This window comes from Zootoca vivipara, chromosome 3 (assembly GCF_965207765.1).
Source record: "Zootoca vivipara chromosome 3, rZooViv2.hap1.1, whole genome shotgun sequence".
NCBI classification, from domain to species: domain Eukaryota; kingdom Metazoa; phylum Chordata; class Lepidosauria; order Squamata; family Lacertidae; genus Zootoca; species Zootoca vivipara.
Window position 1 is genome coordinate 39,328,284 of NC_142586.1, and position 22,768 is coordinate 39,351,051.

Consider the following 22,768-nt stretch of genomic DNA (forward strand, 5'->3'; position numbering starts at 1 on the left):
CACACCTATGACAAACTTAGTTGGTCTCTAAGGTGCTACTGGAAGGATTTTTCCCCAAGGTTGAATTCATTTTGGGAGGTAGACTTATCTTGAAGACAATATGGCTTTCTTAACAAAAATGCTTTGTTACTTGCTGAGCCCCAGGAGCTCCACAGTGGAATGACCCGTGGGAACAATGCCGAAGTAGACTCTGCTTCTGCCTAGTTTCAAACCTGCCATTTTAGAGCACAGTGCTGGAGCAGGTGGTAGCTTCCCTCAGCTTTGGGTGGTTTGGGGTGATGAAAATTGTTTGGATTCATTACAGTCAAGATTTCTACTCTACGTCTCATTTTCACCCTCTGATCTAAAGATCCTAAAGTAGCGTTGGAGGGTGGGTGAGGTTGGATGAGCGTGAAAAAAACTGAGGTCAGAGTGCTGTGAGTTGGGAAATCAAATGGTGTTTTACTTGTGGTCTTGTACAGGACTGTCCACAGTTCAGCAGTTATTCTGTACTCTGCCTTACCACATTGGTAAACAGAGATGGATAGATATCAACCTACAACAGCTGTATGTGACAGCCCTGGGATCTTGTTCCTCTGGGTCACTAGTTTTGCCGTGTCTTAATTCTGAGAATGGGAAGCCTTATTTAAACTGGATATCTGTTCCAAAATACAGGGAAGTTTCTTCCTTGGGTGCTTTAATGCCTTATCCTTAAACCTTTAAGAGGACAGATATAATGAAGTTCCTGTAAACAATAGGTACCATGCTTGGAATAATGAAGAGGTAGAGTCAGTTTTAGTGCTATTTTAAAATGCAGTTTTTACTCAGGACAGGAGAAACTTAAACATGACCCAATAATTGGCAGGTTGATCTTCAGCAGTGCTATTTTTCTAGGAGGAAATGTCGCTGGAGCTCACAGCGAACTTCTCCCTTGTTTTCTTTGAATGACAATGGTGCCCACTTGAGAGCTGCCAGAGTTGAGCTGCAATGAGCTCTGGCTAAAAAAAGAAAGCCTTGATTGTCAGAGTCTCGGTTGATTACCTTATAGGAAGGCTCTAATTTTTTAATCGCAGAGCAAAAGAGGTGCTTGTAAAAATCACTCCAGGCATGGAAGCAACTGACAGTAAGCACCACATTTCAATAGTGTTAGACCCAAGAGCTGGAGAGAGAGAGAGAGAGAGAGGAGGTAACTTCTTGCTTCAAATAATTTGTGGTAACTCTTCCCACAGCCGTGGCCCATCTCATATTTATGTAGTTGTTGGTCATCATGCTGCCACAACCCTTGCTGTGCTGCTTTGGACAAGTGCCTGACCCAATCCTTCTTCATATCATCCCAAGGCTAAAATTAGTTGTCTCTACACAACCTGCACAGGATTTCTACCCCGTTCTGGCTCAGATTTTATGTCTCTGATTGACAGCCAAACATGGCAGCTGCCTACATGGGTGGCCCTTTGGATATTTAAAAAGGATATGGGGGGTGTAGAGGGGGAGGGGTATTGATTATCCTTTTCCAAAAGGAAAATGTGATGCTGCAGCAGCTCTGGAATCACTGGTGCTGCATAGCTTGACAGGGCAAAGTCATCCAGAGCTCTGACATCTATGAGTGTAAAATACCCACAATGTACTGCATCCAGGTTTTTTACTGTCAGTTTTTCCCATAAGAAAACAGTAAGCTAAGAATAAGAAAGAAAGAAAGAAAGAAAGAAAGAAAGAAAGAAAGAAAGAAAGAAAGAAAGAGAAAGAAAGAAAGAAAGAAAGAAAGAAAGAAAGAAAGAAAGAAAGAAAGAAAGAAAGAAAGAGTTGATTCGAAGAACGAAACTCCACTGGCTTTTTAAAAAATATATAATTTAGACCACCCCCACCCTGTTCTGTTAACCTAATTAAGAGTTTTATCACCTTAACTGGCAACTCTTTCTTTCTGACAAAGCTCTTGTGTGTTTTGCAACCCTTAAAAGAAAATGGCATTCACAAGTGTAAAAGGCTTAGCCAGGCACCCCCAAACTGCGGCCCTCCAGATGTTTTGGACTACAACTCCCATCTTCCCCGACCACTGGTCCTGTTAGCTAGGGATCATGGGAGTTGTAGACCAAAACATCTGGAGGGCCGCAGTTTGGGGGTGCCTGGCTTAGGCTCTGCCATTTTGGTCTTTAGGGTTTTCTTAGCTTACGCACCTTTTTATCGTACAATCCTAGCTCCACTTCTTTGGGAACAAGGCTCACTGATCTCTTAATTTCAGAATAGAAGGCATTGTGCTGTCAGTAATTCATTAGACAACCAGAACTAACTTCAGGGCCACTTCAATATGCCATCTAGGATTGCATGTATCTTGTGTGGACACTTTGCCAAAGCTACAATGGAAAAAGCAGGAGTGACTTGCTGCTTCTAGAGCTGCTTCAAAGAAGGCACAGGCCTGCAGGAAAATGCCTGTCAATGCTTTGGATAATTCTCCCCATATAATGCACAGCAACATACGGTGCTACATTATACCAAGTCAGGCTAATGGTCCATCTAGGGTCAGCCTTGTCCACAAACACTGAGCGGCAGTGGTTCTCCCAGCTCTGTGCTGGGACCTGGACACGAGTGGTGCTGTGGTCTAAACCACTGAGCCTCTTGGGCTTGCCGATCAGAAGGTTGGCAGTTCGAATCCCCACAACGGGGTGAGCTCCCGTTGCTCAGTCCCAGCTCCTGCCAACCTAGCAGCTCAAAAGCATGCCAGTGCAAGTAGATAAACAGGTACCACTGTGGCAGGAAGGTAAATGGCATTTCCATGCACTCTGGCTTCCATCATGATGTTCCATTGCACCAGAAGCGGTTTAGTCAGGCTGACCACATGACCCGGAAAGCTGTCTGTGCACAAACGCCGGCTCCCTTGGCCTGAAAGTGAGATAAGTGCCACAACCCCATAGTCGCCTTTGGCTGGACTTAACCATCCAGGGGCCCTTTGCCTTTTACCTTATGCTGGGACTTTTGTATGCCAACACAGGCTTCAGGATTGAGCTAAAAGCTCTTTTCCTGAGCTACAACCAGCCTCTCCGGACATCCTTTTTATTGTGGGTTCATGGTTATTTGTACTCACAATGGTAGCTATATCTTCAGGAAAGTTAAGCACTACCCTACTTTCAATGCAGCATGTGCTTGCAAAAGTTGGAGGGTGGATATACTACTTTGTTTCAATGAATGCACATTCCCTATGTTCCTGCTGAAACCCTGTAACTGTTTATAACACAAGTGTTCTGGATTTCTTGTTTCCCCCTCTGCGTTTGTTGACCCTCCCGGTTCCAATAATGTGGCAAAGCTGGGGGAGCATCGCTAATGCAACTAATAAAGCATAATGACATTTGAGTGAGCTAGTATAAATCCACCACAATTGCACTGTTGTTGTATCTGTGCCCTGTGGCAGAATGCACCCACAAAAACACCAGTCTGCAGGGGTCCCTAGGTGCCCTGAAAAACTCAAGAGATATTTGAGCAAGGAAATGGACACCTCACTTGAGGTATGCTTCTTAACAATACATGCTGTTAACAAGCAATACTGGGTGTCACTCTGAAACAAATTGCCGAAAGATAGTGTCAAAATGGAATCTTTCAACTAAACCTGGAATCTTCACTGTATCTTCACACATTCATTTAACACCAAGGGAGTCGTACTGAAGGCAAAAGGCAAGGGAACTGCAGCAAGACGAGTGGGCTGTCTGCAGAAGTTTCTATTTCTGGTGGCGACAAATCTCTCGACATTAGTGTATTCTGCTGCTCAGCTTGCTAAGAAGCATATCGCAAATCATGCCAGTTATCCACAGAGTCATCAGCAAATGTCGAAGTGCTTGAAGCAGGCCAGGGAAGAGCACTGCTGGAACCTATCAAGTGACATTCCAGGCAGGGACGGGGCATCCTAATCTCAGTATGAACATGAGTTATATGAGAGAGACAGAGACATTAGCTGCACAGGAACAGTCGGAGTTCTGAAATGAACCAATGTACCAGGAAGCCAGAGCCACTGATTTCAGTGCCTCTTGTTCCATGTAGATGTGTTAAGCATAATTGGCTTAGATTGTAAGAAAGCATGCTCCTAAGAATCTACTGTGGCTCCTAGATGTTGTCAGCATGCAACAGCGGCTGCACTCTGGGAGATGACTCCGACTGGCCAACTGCACCAGGTGAGGGAGCCATTGGGTCTCAAATGCTTGCATTTCCCTGCATGCAAAGATATGATCTGGCAGATTGGGCAGATGAGACCCATAGTGGGTCCAATGGTCATTAAGGCAGTTTCTCTACATGCTGTAGAGGGAAGTGAGGGGCAGATGGGGCTCATCAACCTGGGAAGGTAGCCCATCTAGGAGAAGGAAAACCCTGACCTTAACCTTCACTGCCTTGTGGGCTATCTTTGGTAGAAGCAAAGGCTAAGGAATACACCCTTCACAAATCCAGAGTGGAGTATCTAAGGAGGTTGGATGGAGCCTTGTGCTCCTCCTTTCAGCAGCTCCTGCAGCCAAGCTTGTGCCAGACGTATTTTTCTACTCTCCTTTGGACCACATCAGCCAGGCTGAGAGGGGGGTCTTGTTTGGGCAGCCAGGACCTCCATACACATTAGCCAGGCTTGCACCCCAGAGAGGTCACTTTGGTGCTGCTAACACAGCAGTTTGGCTTCACCCCCAGAGGTACACTCCATTGTCTTCCAAGACAGACAGATGCCAACAGCAGCAATCTTTCTCCCCCAACCCTCTTTTGATGGTTAAAATGTCTGACAGTTTTTGAAAGACTGTGGCCTTAAGAATTCACCCATTCATGAAATAAATGTGCTCTCAATGAAGGCAAACAAACCCCTTGCGATACTTGCGGAGATCTTTGGATTCCTGTGCATCCAAAATGAGGTAGCAAGAAGGATGGTGCAAATGTGCACACCTTTTGCATATCCCATGCACACAGCTGTCATCTTAGGAAGCCACACATAACATTTACTTCAGTATAACCAAGATACAGAAGAACATGCAGCCATAGCAAACATGCTTTGTACTATGACGGGAACTGTATTTATGGGGGGAAACATTCATGTCCCTTCTGTGTTGTATTTTAAATTGCTGTAATCCACCCTAGGCCCTTAAGGTGAAGGGTGGGCAATAAATTAAAATAAGAAAACAGGTTCTCCTTAGGTTTTCTTTATTTTCTATTCATGTAATGTGGCATTGATTGCTGACTGGTGCCTGGATTCTGTCTAATTATCTGCCTGCTGAGAAATTCTTTATCACAGCCAAAGATCCTTTTGTGTCTAACAGCTGCTCTGGGTTTCTTTCTTCTCTCTCTCTCTCTCCTCACCCTCCTTCTCATGTGGAAGTGTTGTTATCTCTTTAGCAGACTTTAGCAATCATGTCTATCATTTCAACAGCTCTGCTTTCTTCTGTCAGACAGCATAGCGCATTGCTGTTCCCTTTTGCTGCAAACTCTGGAGCACGGCCAAGCTATTCTTACTTAAGTGTCAGTCTCTCCAAAAACCCAAGTCTTTCACAAGCAGCTCATAGGATTGGGTGGGAGAATCCCCCTTCAGCTCTAGTTAGTAACCCAGGAACAGCCAGAGGCACAAGCCTTTTCCCCTCTGTTCAGCACATCTATGACATATGAGGTCTTTTGCTACTCTGAAGTGGATCATAGTCAATTCTGTGCTTCATATGTAATGCTATTTGGCCCTTAATTTTTAACAACAAATGGCATGAGGTGGCATTCTGGCATATGGCATATAACTATACAACTCTGTCCGGCCCTTCCCACCTCATTAAAGGTTCAAGTTTAACCTCAGTGTCTCAAATTTAGAGCAACTCTTGCTGTTCCAATATGACTAGCACCATTTTTATAAGTCCGCACATCTATTTTATACCACAACCACATGAACGATCAAGTTGCGTTATTGTAAACAGTGGAACAATTGCCTGCAAGCTAACACCAAAAAGTAGCTTTGTGCTTATACTCCAGCATGGAAACTCTGCCATGAAGTGTTGCGGTCATTGTGTGTGAGTGACTTCCATTTCATAGTGGATTTCAAACATTCTGCCAGTGCTATCAAAGTGCACGGTTTTCAGTTTGGTGGCTTGGTTAGAACAGACACAGACTGAGTACACATTCCTATTTACTCTGCATCCAGTGTGCTCCTAACAGTGATTTAGGAAATAGACATGCATACACAATGTTAGTCACAATTCATTTCTTCCCTTTATCTGTCCAAAATACCGCATTTTGATGTACTCCCTCTCAAACCTGTTCTGATCCAAGTTGATAGAAAGAATGCCCTAGCAATATGTACACAACCATTGGTAGGTGAGCTGTGCAGACATTTGTGGGATTGTACTGCTGAAGCTTAATTAACAAAAAGGTCAACTCTGATATTTCCTTTCAGTGAAGTATGTTAAGGGTGTAACTAGATAAGACAGTGGGAGTTCACACATTTTTCCCCCCCGAAAGGGCAAGGTGCAATTTGGATCAGGGTTGTGCTGCTGGGGGAAGGTTAATATGTTTTTCCTTCTAGTTTTCCAGACCCAAATCAACCCCCACACCCTGTGAGTACTATCTGCCCTCTAAATAAAAGCGGGAGGCATGATAATAGATCTCCTGTCATTTTCTCTCTTTTGGCCCTAAGATGTAAATTGCCCTTTACATGCATGCATGTATTAAAGTCCCAACAGTTTAGGGTTTGTTTTTTTTACATCAAAAAGCACACTCAGAAGACTATGGGTTTCAGTTGAAATGCAGTAGTGGAAAAGTGTCTTAACCTTTTTCCTGCTGGTAATCCCCCCCCTGAAAATCCCCAAAAATCACACCTGAGACTGCAAACGAACATCTGGAACCCTTGCAGGGATTGGGCAGTTTGGGGGATGCTTTTGAGAGGAAATCAGAAGAGTGGTTTATTGGTATTCAGTTTTACATAATTTTGACCCTGGGACTGTAATAGAATTTTTACAGAGCTCCTGTTGTGCTTGCGAGTGTCTGTTTCAGGAAATGATGCAAGAATCAAGTGCAATGGTGGAAGGGCAAATTAGATAGATTCACCTTTAAATGTGAACTGAACTGAATTGAATTAGTCTCCTATCCCGAATCATTGGACATAGAAGCATGAGAACAGAATAGCATCCCAGAATGGTGCATTTTTTAAAAAGCAGGTAGTCAAGCATTCACAGCAATTGCACAGGCCAATGTCAAGCCCAAAATCCAGAGGTCTGGACATTGAGGTTTCCTTCTTTCCTCCCGCTGCATTTACTGAAGCCAACCACAAAAAGCTGCAGGTCAGTACAACTGTGCCACATGATTTGTGTATTAGTCCACAGTTACCTCATCGCTGATTTTAATTTAGCGAGATAGACTACAACGGAAAGTGGACGTCAGTGCATCAGCCACAGCTGTGACAGATGTTGCACAAAACCTGCTTATGCAAAACATAACATTGGGCCACGTCTTTGAAAGCACCTCCCCTCCCCTCCCCCAGCTCCCCTCCCCCAGCTCCAAATACACAAGACTTCAAAGAAATAAATTCTGGCATCTGTAGCAATGACCAAAGATTGTCGGTCAAAGCCAACGCAGAACAGGCTACATCGGAGTGCAATGCAAGTCATACTGTTACAGGGGTTTGTAGTTCCAGCTGATGGAGGAACATATGGCTGACAGCATTGGGGCCAGGATGTCTTAAAGGAGCTCCAGCCGGGTTTCAAACTTTGATTGTACAGAGGTGTCAGAAAAGAAAAGGGCTGCGTTCATGCCATGCATATGTTGTCATTTTGGTGACACACACCACTTACGGGCACTGATGAATGCAATTAATTTACCCTTCACTGAGGTTACTGGAGAAAATCTGTGGGTTTGATTGGTCCTGGACCAAATGGATTGAGTTTCTTTTTGCCAGAACTTCCATTCCTTTGCCAGACAAGGCTAAACTATAACATAACAATTTACTTGCGACAAAAAAAATATCCTGTATAGCTGCATGAGCCTTCTTTCTAAATTAAAGACACCCTATTACGTAAAATGTTTGGCGGTATTCTGTTCTTTTCTGTGCTATATTGCTGTAAGTTGCTTTAAGGTGCTTTTCTTTTTTTAAAATAGATATTAACCTAATATCTGTGTCCTGGTGTTTTATTCATCAACAAGGGGGTGGTTACGGGGTCTCGACATGCAACTATGTTGTGCAGGCTCCAGGTTGGTGAGCAGTTGAAGTGTGTGACTGACAAAATGGTTCATTTCTGTGGGCCTCACTTTTGCATTATCAAGTGGGCAGCTGCTGTGAATAGTTGCCGTATTAGCAAGGCCACCCCTGTGAGCAGCCATTTTGCAGCTTGATGCTGGATGCATTTGTACATTTGTTCCGGCCATTGCTGCACACAGTTCTGCTTTCTGTGGGTAGCTACTGTGTGTCAGTCAGGGAAAGGGAAATGGTTTGTGGAAAAGCCTGCCCAAGTGCTGGGATCATTGAATTAAACTAATGTCAGCTTGGGTTTAAAAGCCTGAGCCTTTAACTGAGCTTTGGGTGCTGTATAAACCAACAGAGCCAATTTCAAGCCAACTCTGGCCTTGGGAAATTCCTTTTTGTGATGCTTCTGGTTGATATTATTGTTCTTAGGGAGCTTATCTACTATCTTGCTGGGAAGGACAGTCCACTTTAATAAAGTGCCTAAAATATCGTAATAAACACAGAGCTTATATCAATAGCATCAGATTTCTCCATGTTGTATTTGTGTGTGGTTTAATTAGAGGGAAGGATCACAGGAGACGCTTGTGTCATAATGATTCTTTAAAGTGAAACCATAGATCAAAGTTCATAGCTGCCAAATATACAACTTTCAAACTAGGCTCAAGTGCTGCTATTAATCATGGCTGCTGGAGGATTTGATGACAAAGATTAAACTGCTGTAAAGGATACTGCTGTGCATCGGATTCTTGCAACTGTCATCAAATACTCTGCCAACCATTAACAGGCCAGGAAAGCTGTCCAGAATCCATTCCTGGTGCTCTACACTGCTGCACTCACCTAAGCCTACGCAACAATCAGCAGCATAGGAAAAGTAGCTGCAACCACCAACTTGATTCAGCTCAGAGGCTCTCTGAGCATGAGGAAATCATCACACTGGAGTCCATTGGCTCAAAGCAAACTTGCCAGAAGCACAGTCCACTGGAGCACGGTTGTGGAAAATTTAGACAGTATGTTCTATTCCCAGTTCTTCATTTCACAAGCACAAGAAACACGGCAAGGACGATGAGTGTAGCTGCCTCGTGCAATCCTACATGGATCACTTTGTAAAGCTGGTGCAACACAATGGGGTTCTTCCAGTTGCCCTTCTATTGCAGATGCTTTGGACTATGGTTCTCTCATCATCCCCGGACAGCAAGGCCAATGGTCAGGCAGTTGCAGTCCATGACATCAGGGGTGCACCAGGATGGTGAAACCTACTGAAGAGAACCATTTAGTGTGCTTTGCCCCCTCTGTTGTGACTGTGTAGATTTCCTGATTACCATAGTCTACAAGAACTACCACAATAATAGTGCAAAACATGATATGTCCACAAATCTGTTTATCTGTACACCTCTTCCTCTTAAGCTGCTTTACCAAACCTGGGCAAAAATGTTAATGTTTGAAGTAAATAAAGTAATAGGCCAATTTGTTGAACTCTTAGAGGGGACTCTCCCCACCCTGATGTCTCTTTTCCTAGTTTTCCTATTGCATAGGCGAAATCAACTTCAATTTTCTGTGACAGTCAGTAATACACTATCCATCCCATACACTTGTGAAGCAGAGAATGGAGTGCTGCAGCATACGGCACATAGTGTATTAAGGACTTGGTGATACAGGGCAGACTCAGAACAGTTCCCATGGAGAATAAAGGTAGGTAGATTATTTTACGCCTGCCTTTTGACCAAAAGGCCCTTTGGCCCCCAAGGTAGTGCACCTACACACATATATAATGATTATGTCAGAAACAGTGATAAGCAATAAAAGACTTGAGGGAATTTTGTCATAGCAAAGTGATCTCTGAGGAGATTCGCTAGCTGACTTCTATAAGACACATGATCATGTATAGAAATTCCTATCAGCATCAGGCCTATTTACCCAATGTGGGATAGCTCTACTAGCAATTAATTTGTGAAATTATTTAGATACATCCCCCCCCTCCGAAATGTCCAAAGAAGCTTACTATAAAAGAAAATACAATTTGAAATCTACAGTCTAATATTATAACTCAGTAGTAGCGCACACAGGAAAAACTAAATGGAAAGATGTGTCATCAAAGGCCCAGAAGTTGTGTGCTGTATATTACTCTAGAGACCACAAGATCTTCATCCAGCACTTTGGGAAATGGCTCACCTTGATATTGAGTACTTTGGAGGCTGGAAAAATTGGCTTGGGGGCCAAGGCCAATTTGGGCAGGGGGGGATGAAGTTTCATCCTCACTTTTAGTATTTGGTGGTGTTTTTTGCAGAAGTAGATGAAATTTGCAGGTCATCAAGTAGGTAGGATAATGCCTACAAAATTACAAGCAATTAGGTCCAGGCTTTTTTGTGCTGGCAATCTTTAAAGAAAAAGTTTGAGATTAGATATAGAGGAACCATCTACCTGTATACTGTACCTTTATTTTTGGCAGACTTGTTTGAAATTTGCAGGCATATTCACCCTGCCTGGTGGGGGGAAGGGGGCGGGTTTTTGAATCTTGCCATATTTCAGAGAGCTTTATTTAGTGTAGGGTTTACACCTTAGCCTTTTCTTCTCCTGAAGATACTCCCCATGGCAACAGAAGTTTAGGATCAGAGCTTTCCTTCTCCAGGTTGATGAGCCCCATCTGCCCCCCACCTTCTGGACTGCTGGACCCACTATAGGTCTCATCTGCTCAATCCAAGGGAGTCTACCCTAAGTCCCTAAGTCCCCGAGAGTTTGAGACCCATTGGTTACCCTCACCTGGTTTAGCCTGGTGAAGCAATAGCTGTGTTTCCAAGGACCCCACATATTATAGCAGATATTGCTAATGTGATTGTCATTTTCTACCTCCCCACCTCGAGTGCAGTGCAATCATTCATTGCTTACATTTGCCAGTGAATCAATATATTCTGCAACATTCAAGTCAGGATTACAGTGGTACCTCGCGTTAAGAATTTAATTCATTCCGGAGGTCCGTTCTTAACCTGAAACTGTTCTTAACCTGAGGTACCACTTTAGCTAATGGGGCCTCCTGCTGCCGCTGTGCCGCCAGAGCATGATTTCTGTTCTCATCCTGAAGCAAAGTTCTTAACCTGAGGTACTATTTCTGGGTTAGCGGAGTCTGTAACCTGAAGTGTTTGTAACCTGAAGTGTTTGTAACCCGAGGTGCCACTGTAGCCAACACTGTGCCCTCCAGATGTTGAGGACTACAACTCCCATCACCATTGACCTTCGCCTGGTGTGAGCTGTGGTCTAAAACAGGCATCCCCAGACTTTGGCTCTCCAGATGTTTTGGACTACAATTCCCATCTTCCCTGACCACTGGTCCTGTTAGCTAGGGATCATGGGAGCTGTAGGCCAAAACATCTGGAGGGCCGCAGATGTTTGGGGATGTCTGGTCTAAAACATCTGGAGAGCAGAGTCATATCTTTCCCTCCTTTTATCAGGCAGCAAGAACAGACCATATACTTGGGGGGTGCACAGCATTGGAGAAGCCAGTGGAACATACATGAGAGTGTTAATTTTCTAGATCTGGCCGATAAGCAGCTCTCATCCTATCGTCACATCTTTTGGAATGAGTTCAGGCATGTGGCAAAATAGCAAGGGTCTGTCAGGGGCTAGTTCAGCTCGGCAAGCCCTTCATTCCTGTGTTCCAAAATAAAAACGTCGCTGGTTGGCTGCCTGCATTAGACTCTTCATGTGCTCAACATTTATCACAACCTTCACCTTCAAATGACAAGAGGGGACAGATAGCAACAGGTTTAAATTTAAGCACGTAAAAGAACACTTATATTTCTCTCTCCGCAAGCCTGCCGACTGTGTGCCTAATGACATCCAAGTGCTACTTATTTCTTCAACTTTTACACCTGAGACAAGCGTTTTGAGAGAAATGGATCGTGATGAGACCTTTAATAATGCAGCCATTACATATTCTATAGCAACATGGGGTTTTCCCTGTCTTGTCTGACTGCAAACCCCCATCCCTCTGCAGCTTGCAGCTGGTTGCGTCTATACCCTAATTTTAGTAGCATATCGAGACCAGAGAGATTATGAAAACAAATCTCTCCCATGGTTTGTCTTTACACCAGAATTTTCCACTGCCCATGCCTAGAAGGCTGTAGAGTCAGGCCACAATTTCCTTGTACAGAAGTCCTGTTATGAGTTGTGACTGCCACTGCCGAAGGTAAGCTTGTACCAGGTGCTTAAGGTTTTCTTCTTTCACGCTATGTTAAAGACAGCTAAGGAGTGGTAGTTGGGAGGCGGGCGGTTCCACTCCTGTATTACGTTTACCATATTAAAATGTTAACACCCTGCAGGGAGAAAGTGACAGGAAGATATATCACACTGAGAGTTCCTCAAGAAGAAATGTAACACGCAGTCAAAATGCACGACGCTTTTCTGAAGAGGATGGCTGTAGGTTTAGGGTTGGTGGTTTTAAAGGATTTTTATTTTCAAAATTTATTAAAAAGTGTTTTTAGGTACACACTTTAATATCATTTCTGTGGCTTTAAAAAACAAAATACAGCTATATATAATTACAGATATACTGCATATTTGGCATTCATTATATTCCACGAAAAGCTGGACTTTGCAATCATACACCATTTACTATGTACAGCAGCAACTGCATTTTAAGAGAAAAGGTGTTTCAATTATAATACCATGGCTTTATTAATATATGAGGGGGGGAATGATGCAAAAAAGGCAGGATAATGGAAATCCAATAGAAATTACAAAGCAGATACTGTTATAATTGTGCATACATACCCAGGGGGTTCAGTTGTGCTGCATTTTTTTGCAACAAGACAGTATGACCTTGATCTTCATGGTCCGTTTTGCCCCATCACTTCCTAGCATAGTTTCCTTTAAGAGGGCAGTATATAATTCATTTGCGTTAAAAAATTAAATATAGCATTATGTCCATTTAAGATTTTGTGTAACTTAAATATTAATGTTTTCAATTCTAGCAGGATTCCTTGTAACTGTGTTGGAATCACAGAATTGTAGAGCTGATCATCTAATCCAAGCCCCTGCAATGCAGAGATCTTATTCAATATATTTTTGTTATTTGAAACTTGACTGCCTTTGTAACAGCATTCATGCAACAAATAAAACAATTGTTCAGGATATCTGACAACCTTAGATTAGAAACATGTAAGACACTGATATGAGACATCCAAACTCAAGAAGTACCTCATCCAGAATCCTAAATTCAAATTTTGCAATTCAGATACATGTTTAACATCATTTGAGGTGCCATATTTGCTTCCACTTATTGGCACAACCATTTTTGTCATGCCAACACTTTTAGAACTACAATCCTGCATCTTCAGGGAAATCCTACTGAAACAAGGGTTTGCTGCTACAGCAAGAGGGTCCAGAACTATAAACCTAATGTGCTTTTTATGACATTGTGCTTGCTGAGTGTTCACACAATATACAAGATTTACAGTTATGCAGGTTAGGAGAGTAGGCTTCTAATACGTGAAACATAAACCTTCACAAGAAGGTTGATGTTATGGGTTTAAGGAACCACACAATATCGGCCAGGATCCAAAGAGCCGTGCATAGAACACTGCGTATATTTCCTGCCCTTCCCACTGTAGCCACTCACAGCCTTCAGAAAGCCAATCTTGGAAGCTGGTGGGCTCCCCAGAGAAGGGTCCAAAGTGGTGTGAAGAGATGCTGCTGAAACCAACCCTATGCACCTGGGGAAACACTTCCTCTTCATTCACAAGGCTTTTTGGATCCCAACCTTGTGGCACTCAAATACCAGGATAATGGATACAAGAACTTCTCGGAACTTATCTGACAAGAGTCGCTGCTTAAGTCTGAACAAATTCTACCTGCAACTAGAATAGCCAGACACAATATTTCTAGACCCGGATACTTTTACTCTCATTTCACTGCTCTGCAGATGTAAGATTGCTAAAAGGGTAACAAACAGTTTATTCTGCAGTTGTAGTTCTAGTATTCTACATAGCACAGTGGTATAGTTGATGTTTTTCTTCCTTTTAAGGTCCATGGGCAAAACAAATATTCAGAAAGCAATCAGGGGGAAAATCATAATCAAGTGTTTGTTGGGATGGGGAAAAACTGTTGCCCACGGTGGTGCAAGCAGAAAATGTGTACGGTTTTGGTTTCTTACCCCACAACTAGAAATGTCATACTTGTAGGGTTTCGAAGAGGTTATATGAAATGTACACTGCCGCTTCTGCACATCTACTGAAGCATGGCCATTTTCCCATGCTGACTGAAGCTCCTTGCATTACACCAGTTGCCAGTGTCACCACAAGATGTGGCAGAAGTCTGTCAACCCACTGCAGGGCCCTGGAAGGAAGAGGCTTCAGATGACCCAAACCTATGCAGTATGTTCTTCTGCTCTTGGGGACACACTCAAAACAAACTAGCAGTAAGCTTTATGGTGTGATATCATGCATGTCTATTCAGAGGTAAGCACCACTGTGCAGTGAGACTTCCTTGTAGAAAAGGGTGTACCATATAGGATTGCAGCCTTACCTAGACTGTGACAAAGGAGTGTGAGCAAATTATTTGTAGAACTACAGAAACAGAAAGGGTGATTTTTCCACGGCACCCTACCCTGGAGTGGATGGTGGGAAATAGTAGTGATGCTTACCTGATGCCGCAGCAGGTAGATCATTGCTGCTTACCAGGAGGGAGGGGCATGGCAGCAGGCAGGTCACGGCACAAATGCACTGGTGGAGCCAATATGTTCCTGCTGATACAAATTGCAGAGTTCCAACCTGCCTAGCACATTGCCCCTCCGCTTCTCCTTCCTCTTAAGCAGCAGTGACCCACCTGCCAGCTCAGGCAAGTGCCACCGCCCCTCTCCACCATTCTGCTACCGTTCCTAACACCATTCTTAAATAGAAAGTTTATGGAAATATGTAGAAGTCCTGCCTTGTCTTTTATATTTGCAAACATATATTTAATATTTTAAAATATAAAAATCTCTATCATCTTTATACTCTCTTCACATGGAGCAAGCCTCCTTTAAATTCATTCTGTACAGAAAAATAGGCCTCGTTGCCCGTTCCAATGCTTAATTTAGATTGTTGTCTCTTCATAGTGCTCCTAGGTGTTCACAAAGCAATGGTGTGCCAATGAAAAGATCGAGAAGGGAGATCATCCTGTCCCTTTATTTAGAAAATTTGACAGACTTCTGAACTAAGCCTAATGCAAGCCCACATATGTTTATTATCTCTCTTACAACAGAGAAGTAATGCGTGCATTGTGGCACCAGCTCGTTGTGGTAAGAACGCTTTAAGGACAGCTGTTACAAAATGGTAGTTATATATATTTTAAAAGTGTTTTTTGTTTCATCTTAATCAGACCTGAGTGTTGTTTTGTTCTTTAAAGAGGGAAAGATGTGGAGAGAAAGAGTGCTGCAGGAAGCCCTTCTTAATTTGTTGCATATGGCCAAACGTGTTATAAAATGAAGTCTACTGCTACTAAATGGGCTGCTCTGCAAGCAAACTCGGCTTAACTCTGAACACGAGCACATATTCAAATATCTGCCAATAGGCAAGTCAAACTTCCCTTGATGACTTTTTTTAAAGCATAAACACCTTACTAGGCACATTAATCACCTTAGCATAATCCCGAAAAGGAAATACATTGTAGAAACCAATGTACTTTTGTTTTTAAAAGGCTTTATCAAACCATATGTGCAGATACTTGAGATGATGACAGCGTTAAGCTTCCTAGGGTCCTAGAGTCAAAGAAATTCTGCTGCCCCCCGCTGCTAAGTAAGTGCACTCCTTCTACAGGGGGCAACATCTGCCGATCGGTCATGGTTCCACTTGGCGACGACCCCAAGAAACTTCCTTGGGAAGAAACGATTTTCTCAGGACTGGCAGCCAGTTTGGGGGACGTGGAGAAGTTGTATCCGTACAGAGCACAGGGGCTGTGCAGCCTGAAAGTGTTGTAGGAACTCTGGTGGGTTTGATTTGCAGCGAAGGCGTTGCCCGATGGCGAGGGCATGATATACTGCAGCTGCGGAGACATCCCTGAAATCTGCATTGACAAGCCTGTCTGAGGGCAGCCGAACGCATCGCCGTCGCTGCCTGCCACAGGCATGTTCACGGTCGAACTGCCCGACACACCGACATAGGAGGGAGTCCTTGGGGTTGCAAAGGTCTCACTGGATTGGTTTGTAAGCCTGTTGTAGGTTTCGGCCAAGGAAGTGCTGTATCTGTTAAGGGCTAGACCGGAACGGGCACAAGCTGTGTAGTCAGCTGGAGCGAGGCTGCAGAGCTGGCTAGTGTTGGGAGCAAGGTGGAAGGCAGGAGAAGAACAGGGGGACCCCGGGAGCAGGTGGGGGTGGGTGGTTGGTACTCCATTTCCGGTTCCCTGGAGCAAAGCAGAAGAGCCAGCATTTCCTAGAAGAAGAAAAATACCCAAGTATAAAATAGCATCCTAGGAAAAGAGAATTAATTTTTACATACGTATTCAACCCTCAAGGTGGCTTAAATAGGATTACACTCTCTTTTTCTTTCTCTTTTTTTTACAAAACCCCTGTAAGGTAAGTTAGACTGATATAGATCTGCCAAAGTAACCCATCAAACTTCCTAGTTAAGGATGGATTTGAATCCATATTTCCCCCCTTCAAATGGTACATCTATAGTACAACTATACTTTAGCTGCACATAAGTACAGTCATACCTCGGTTTAAGTCCGCTGCAGTTTGAGTACTCTCGGTTTGAGTACTCCGTGGACTCGGAAGTGTTTACTTCCGGGTTCCGCAGTGTGTGGATGTGCAGAAGCGATCTGCGCGGTGCGCGCATAAGTGCTCTATTGGCGCTTCACGCATGCGTGGAAGAGACGATCCGTTTAAGTACTGCTCGGGGAGCGAACGGCTCCCCGGAACCAATTGCATCCTTAAACCGAGGTACCACTGTATTAGTTACTTTCGTTGAAGACAACCCATTTCCCTCCCTGCAGACCCACATATTTCTACAATGCAATTCTCAAAGAGCAATACTGAAGCTCCAAGCAAGATGACTGATAATAAACAACGGAAGAAGGGTCCTGCTGGATCAATCAATCAATCTATTTCAGCATCTTTTTCTCACAGTGGCCGACCAGAGGTCTCTGGCAAGGCCACAAGGAAGACAACCAGAAACCAGTATTCGGAGGCATAGTGCCTCTGACCTTTCTCACAGATATGGTTAGCCTTATCCATGAAGATCTCTAACTCCCTCTGAACATCATCCAAGATGATGGCCGTCGCTACATCTTGTAGGAGCAAATTGCATAGTTTAAAAATGGAAAGTTCTGTGTGCCCCGAACCTAACTGGATTCAGCATCTCTGGGTGGCTCAGGTACTATGAGAAGGGGAGAAAACTTCTCTGTTCATACGATACATAATTTTATACACCCCTTTAAGTCCACTAAAGGCAATGTGGCCAGTGGACTCCAGTAAGTTTCTGTTTAGTGGAAGCTTGCCCCCCTAGGGGTAGCATGCATTTTTTTAAAAAAATATACATATAGAAGAATCCATGAATCCAAATAGCAAATCCAGCAGATTTTGAAAATTATTACTATTTAGGTATACCGTTTAGAAATTCTAATGTCATAAATCAATCAATCCTGAGGCTGGAGTATTTGTCTAGTAGGGTCGGAGCTGCCCAACTCTTGCTAGTCACATCATTTCACACTGCTGCAACTACAATGCATTCATAGGGTTGGTTGGCTTTCATGCTGTTTCTCAGCATAATCCTACACAAGCACACACACACACACACACACACAAACACGTGATTGGCATAGCTGTCAAGTTTTCCCTTTTCTTGCAAGGAACTCAGCATGAGGGAATTTTCCTTTTAAAAAGGGAGAACTTGACAGCTATGGTGATTGGACTGGGGGGGCTGGGGAGCAAGCTTCCACTAAACAGAAACTTACCGCAGCCCACTGGCCACATTGCCTTTAGGTTGGTATACAAGTCTTTAGCAAGCTGTTGTCAGTCTCCTCCCCTTGTGCAGTACTGTTGGCCAGTTTTGGAGCTCTGTGCTGACTCCAATCTGTAGCAACTCTGATATCTATTTTTAGCTCGCACGTGTAATTCATACCAAGGTGTGTTTACATGGGTTCTGCTAGGTAACCTGCCCTTGAGCAAACTTTCCGAGTCTTCTTCCAGCCCCATCAGCTCAATTTTACCTGGCCTCAGCTAGTGAATTTCGAAGTCCAACACTGAGTGCCCATTCACAGGCAACACATTTATTGTTACTAAGGACTGTTCTTCTTGGAAGAGGGGAATCCAGTGGTTTTGGGAGGTGGCAGAAATTATTCAGAAGTTCATTGAGGGGGATACTTAATATGGCAGTGGTGGGTACTTTTTTGTTTTAATTTACTTTTTTAAAGTCTTCACTCCGCTTGCATCTGTCCACGTCTGCCTTAGGCTACACTTTGTATCAGCTATGCAAAGTCACATGAAGCACTTAGAACTAATTACATGAACATGTTTTTCTCATTAATTTTGGAATCCGGATCAGTGCATCTCATAAGGAGGAGTCAAAGGTCCTTTCCCAAGTCCCAATGCCTGGGCAATTATTATTTATATGTGTATATATATATAGACCACAGGACACCGGTATACTCTCTAAAGGGGATCAAGCCAAGAAGATGGGGAAGCGTATCATATGGAAAAGTTTTCTTGGGCTCTCTTTCTAATGCTAAACACCTGCGAACACCAACAATAACTTCTACGGCTTGTGTGGCCCTAAGCAAGAGGAAGGAAGACAGAGGAGATTCTTTTTCACAAAGCCATACATAGCTAGTAGGAAACTTATTAAAATGGTATCTCTCTTCTAACTCTGCTCCTTGAGGTATTTAGGAGGGGTATTTATTTTACATCACCATAATCCCTGGCAATTAATATGGAATGAAAAACACCAAGCAACGTCCTAAGGGACGTCTACATCAGCATCTCTATAATTTCAGATCCAAAACTAACTTCCTATTTAAAAAATATACTTCTGGCACACTCATTTCCCCCACATAGTTTACGCAAAATTGAATCACCCTGGAGTTTTTGGCTATGCTTATATTCTATTGCAGAATTTTTATGGAAATTCTGAAGCAAATGATTTTAGAAGAAAAAAATAACTTCTTGCCTTATTGTCTATTATTTTGCTGTTGTTGAATATAACTCTGAAATGGCTTAGCATGGAAAACAGAAGGTGGAGTTCTGGTTATGATTAGAGTTCTGGTTATGGTTAGAGCAGGGGTCCCCAAACTAAGGCCCGGGGGCCGGATGCGGCCCAATCGCCTTCTAAATCCAGGCGGCAGACGGTCCAGGAATCAGCATGTTTATACACGAGTAGAATGTGTCCTTTTATTTAAAATGCATCTCTGGGTTATTTGTGGGGCCTGCCTGGTGTTTTTACATGAGTAGAATGTGTGATTTTATTTGAAATGCTTCTCTGGATTATTTGTGGGGCATAGGAATTCGTTCATTTTTTTTTCAAAATACAGTCCGGCCCCCCACAAGGTCTGAGGGACAGTGGACCGGCCCCCCGCTGAAAAAGTTTGCTGACCCCTGTTAAAGAGCATTGTCTTTAAATGGTGCTTGGGGGGGGGGTTGTTACAGGGCTAAAGAGTATATGTATGTATGTATGTATGTATGTATGTATGTATGTATATGTATATGTATATGTATATGTATATGTATATGTATATGTATATGTATATGTATATGTATATGTATATGTATATGTATATATGTGGGTGTGGGTGTGTACAGTATACCACAAATTATCTTGGCATGCTCTGGGACTGACAGCTATCAACAAAAATGTTGGGTGCTTGATCCAGCCAAACTTATCATTTTTAACTCACATTAATTCTGATGAGAAAAAAATGAATGTATGCTAGGTTAATGCAACATTTGTTGCATGTAGGGTTGGATGAATACGCCAGTTTCGGTTTCTCTCTGTTTCACCTTTTTAACCTTTTAAACAGATTGTGGCATTTTTATATAAAATAAAATCCACATGAAAAATTTTCAGCATTGTAGTACTAATTCTGCCCAATAGTCACATTTTTGCTAGGCAACTTCCCTTAAAATATTGCATTCTGGTATGTTATTTCACAAATAGGTACATTTTTATGGACACTTTACCCATGTATATACATTTTTCTACGCATTACTTGACTGGAGAACTGCACTGCAAAATTCATAGAAAGGCCTTTATAAGATTTGCAATACATCAGTTTTTGCAGTTTCCTGAAGACACATTTACTAAAGTTGAACTTTCAGCTCAGATCCATTTTTTAAGTCAATGTGTAATATCTGAATTACGCAGCAACTCATGCTTAGAATTGGCAAAGTTTCATAATTTGTTTCACTAGCCAGCAAGCTAAGCAGGACATACTAAAATGAGAAGTGAAATAATAAAACCAGAGTGAAATAATACTGACTCTTACACCTAATCATAAATGCAACAATTAAAATTAGAATATCCATCAGGAATTGTTTTGTTTTCATCTTGAGTCAACTGCTGGCAAAATAAAGGTAACCTTATATCTTCCTCTTCTTGTGGCTCAATATAACTGAAGGCTGACACCCATAACAAAAAACTAACCCCAAGCACATGGAAAACTCCAGGCATGGTACAGTTACCAGTGCAGTGAAGCAGTGCTCTGACTTGCTCCCAGATCAATTTTCAGCATTTGGTATGGACAGCAATTTTTTCCTGCTCATCTCATCATGTTCTGAACATTAATCCAGGGGTACCTCTAATGACCTCTGGAGATACCATTTACTTAGGGCCCGTTTAGCTTTTTCACTGTTTTGTTTAACTGAAGAGGCTCTCAAAATATACAAATGGAGACTGGAAATCCATGGTTCATTTATTTGTGTTTTTATTCCATCCTTCCATCTAAGAAAGTTCAAACTGGTAAATATGTCTCCCCCCTCCCCGCTGCCGCCTTTTAATTCTTACAAAAACCCTGAGGACAGTTGACAGAGGTTAGGGCAGGCATCCCCAAACTCGGCCCTCCAGATGTTTTTTTGACTACAATTCCCATCATCCCTGACCACTGGTTCTGTTAGCTAGGGATGATGGGAGTTGTAGTCCCAAAACATCTGGAGAGCTGAGTTTGGGGGTGCCTGGGTTAGGGTAAAAGAGAGAAAGCAGCAACTGGCCAGGCTCACCCCATAAGGAGAGGTCTGAACCTGCATCTGCCCAGTCAAAGTTCAGCACTAGCCTAGCATCACAAATTGGGTGAACCACATCTGTATATACGGTAACTGGTCCCAATTATCTATTGTCCCTTATTCCTTCTTTCTGTTTAGTTTCAGATTAAAAACTGCTTTTGGGCAGAGACCTGAATTATTTATTGTACAGTACTAGTATAAAGTAAGTAAAAGTATAGATCCCACCCCCACCCCCCGAAGTGTGAGGTGCTTAGCATTTTACAATGGAGCAACGAAGCCTGGGATTAAGTCACATATATGTGGCTTTCTTGTGCCACCACAGCTGTAGCTGCAAGTATCAATTGAAGAGGCAATTGCAAGACAGAGATGGAAGAAACCCTGACATAGTAGACCCATGGTGCAGGGGCACAGAGATGCTTCTTGCACCAGGTGTAAATAAGTCCACAAGGCTTCAGTGGCTAGCTTTCCGGGCTGTTTTGGGTGACTCACACAAACTTCCCCATTCCTGGCATCATATGCTGTCAGGCCCAGGAAAATTTGTTACTTGCAAAAGAAGAATCAGGAGTGCAGCTGAAGTGCGCTCCCAATTCTTCCTTTGCAGCTGCAGCTTGAATGTTAAATCTCGTAATATCATGTCAGGTGACTGACATGTGGATGAGGTCACCCGCCTGTCAAAGTGGCCCATGGAGGGTTGGCCACTTCTGGTACCTTACCCCTGTAGTAGATGGGACACACTGCAAGTCATGCTGTTTCTGATTATCGCCATAACTGTAGCCTTACATTTATTTGACTTGCAGCTAAGCTAGCCATGGCTTGAGATGAGGTTACGTGCAAGAATGCAATTGGCATGGACTGGTTTTTTTTTGGTGGCTTAAATAGCCACTAAGGAAAAGCATGCAAACCGCAGAGATGTATGAGGTGGCCTGGAAAGAGAGAAGTTCTCTTCCTGCCACAGTCCAGAGAAAAGTCCTCTCCTAGAAGGTACTATTTGCATTTCAAGAAACATTTTCGCCAGCTGCCACATACAGAATGTGACTGGTTGACTCTAGTTTGGCCCACATGTCAAGAGTGATGCACGAGCCATCAGTTAGTAAGCCCTGCAACGTGGATTAGTAATTTTGAAATTAAATTATAAGAGTACAAGCTATATTTATGCCCATTAACAGTGAAATGAGCACTGTTATTAGATTTAGCCTGAAGTCCTTTGCGCACTTCCCTAGGAGTAAACCCCATTACATTCTATGGAGTTTACTTCTGAGGATGCACAGAATTGCATTGTTAATGATAGTCACAGATTTTTTTTTCATGTATGTATTTGCTGGAATTGCTGAGTATTGTATTATTGTGCCATCATGCAATTAAAGGTGAAATCTGTTCAAATCAATGTAAATTTTTTCCAATGACCAAAATGGAAGGAAGGCTGGGCCCTCAGTGAATAATCGTTAGCA

The 22,768-nt window shown here is 43.0% G+C and overlaps 1 protein-coding gene across 1 annotated transcript in view; it reads right to left on the bottom strand.

Moving 5' to 3' along the window:
- Positions 1–12,561: 12,561 nt before the first annotated feature.
- Positions 12,562–22,768, bottom strand: part of TBX18 (T-box transcription factor 18) — a 41,946-nt gene continuing 31,739 nt past the window's right edge. The window contains exon 8 of the mRNA XM_035109454.3: positions 12,562–16,542. Within this exon, the coding sequence (XP_034965345.3) occupies positions 15,818–16,542 (725 nt within the window). The 3' untranslated portion in view covers positions 12,562–15,817. The remainder of the gene's footprint in view (positions 16,543–22,768) is intronic.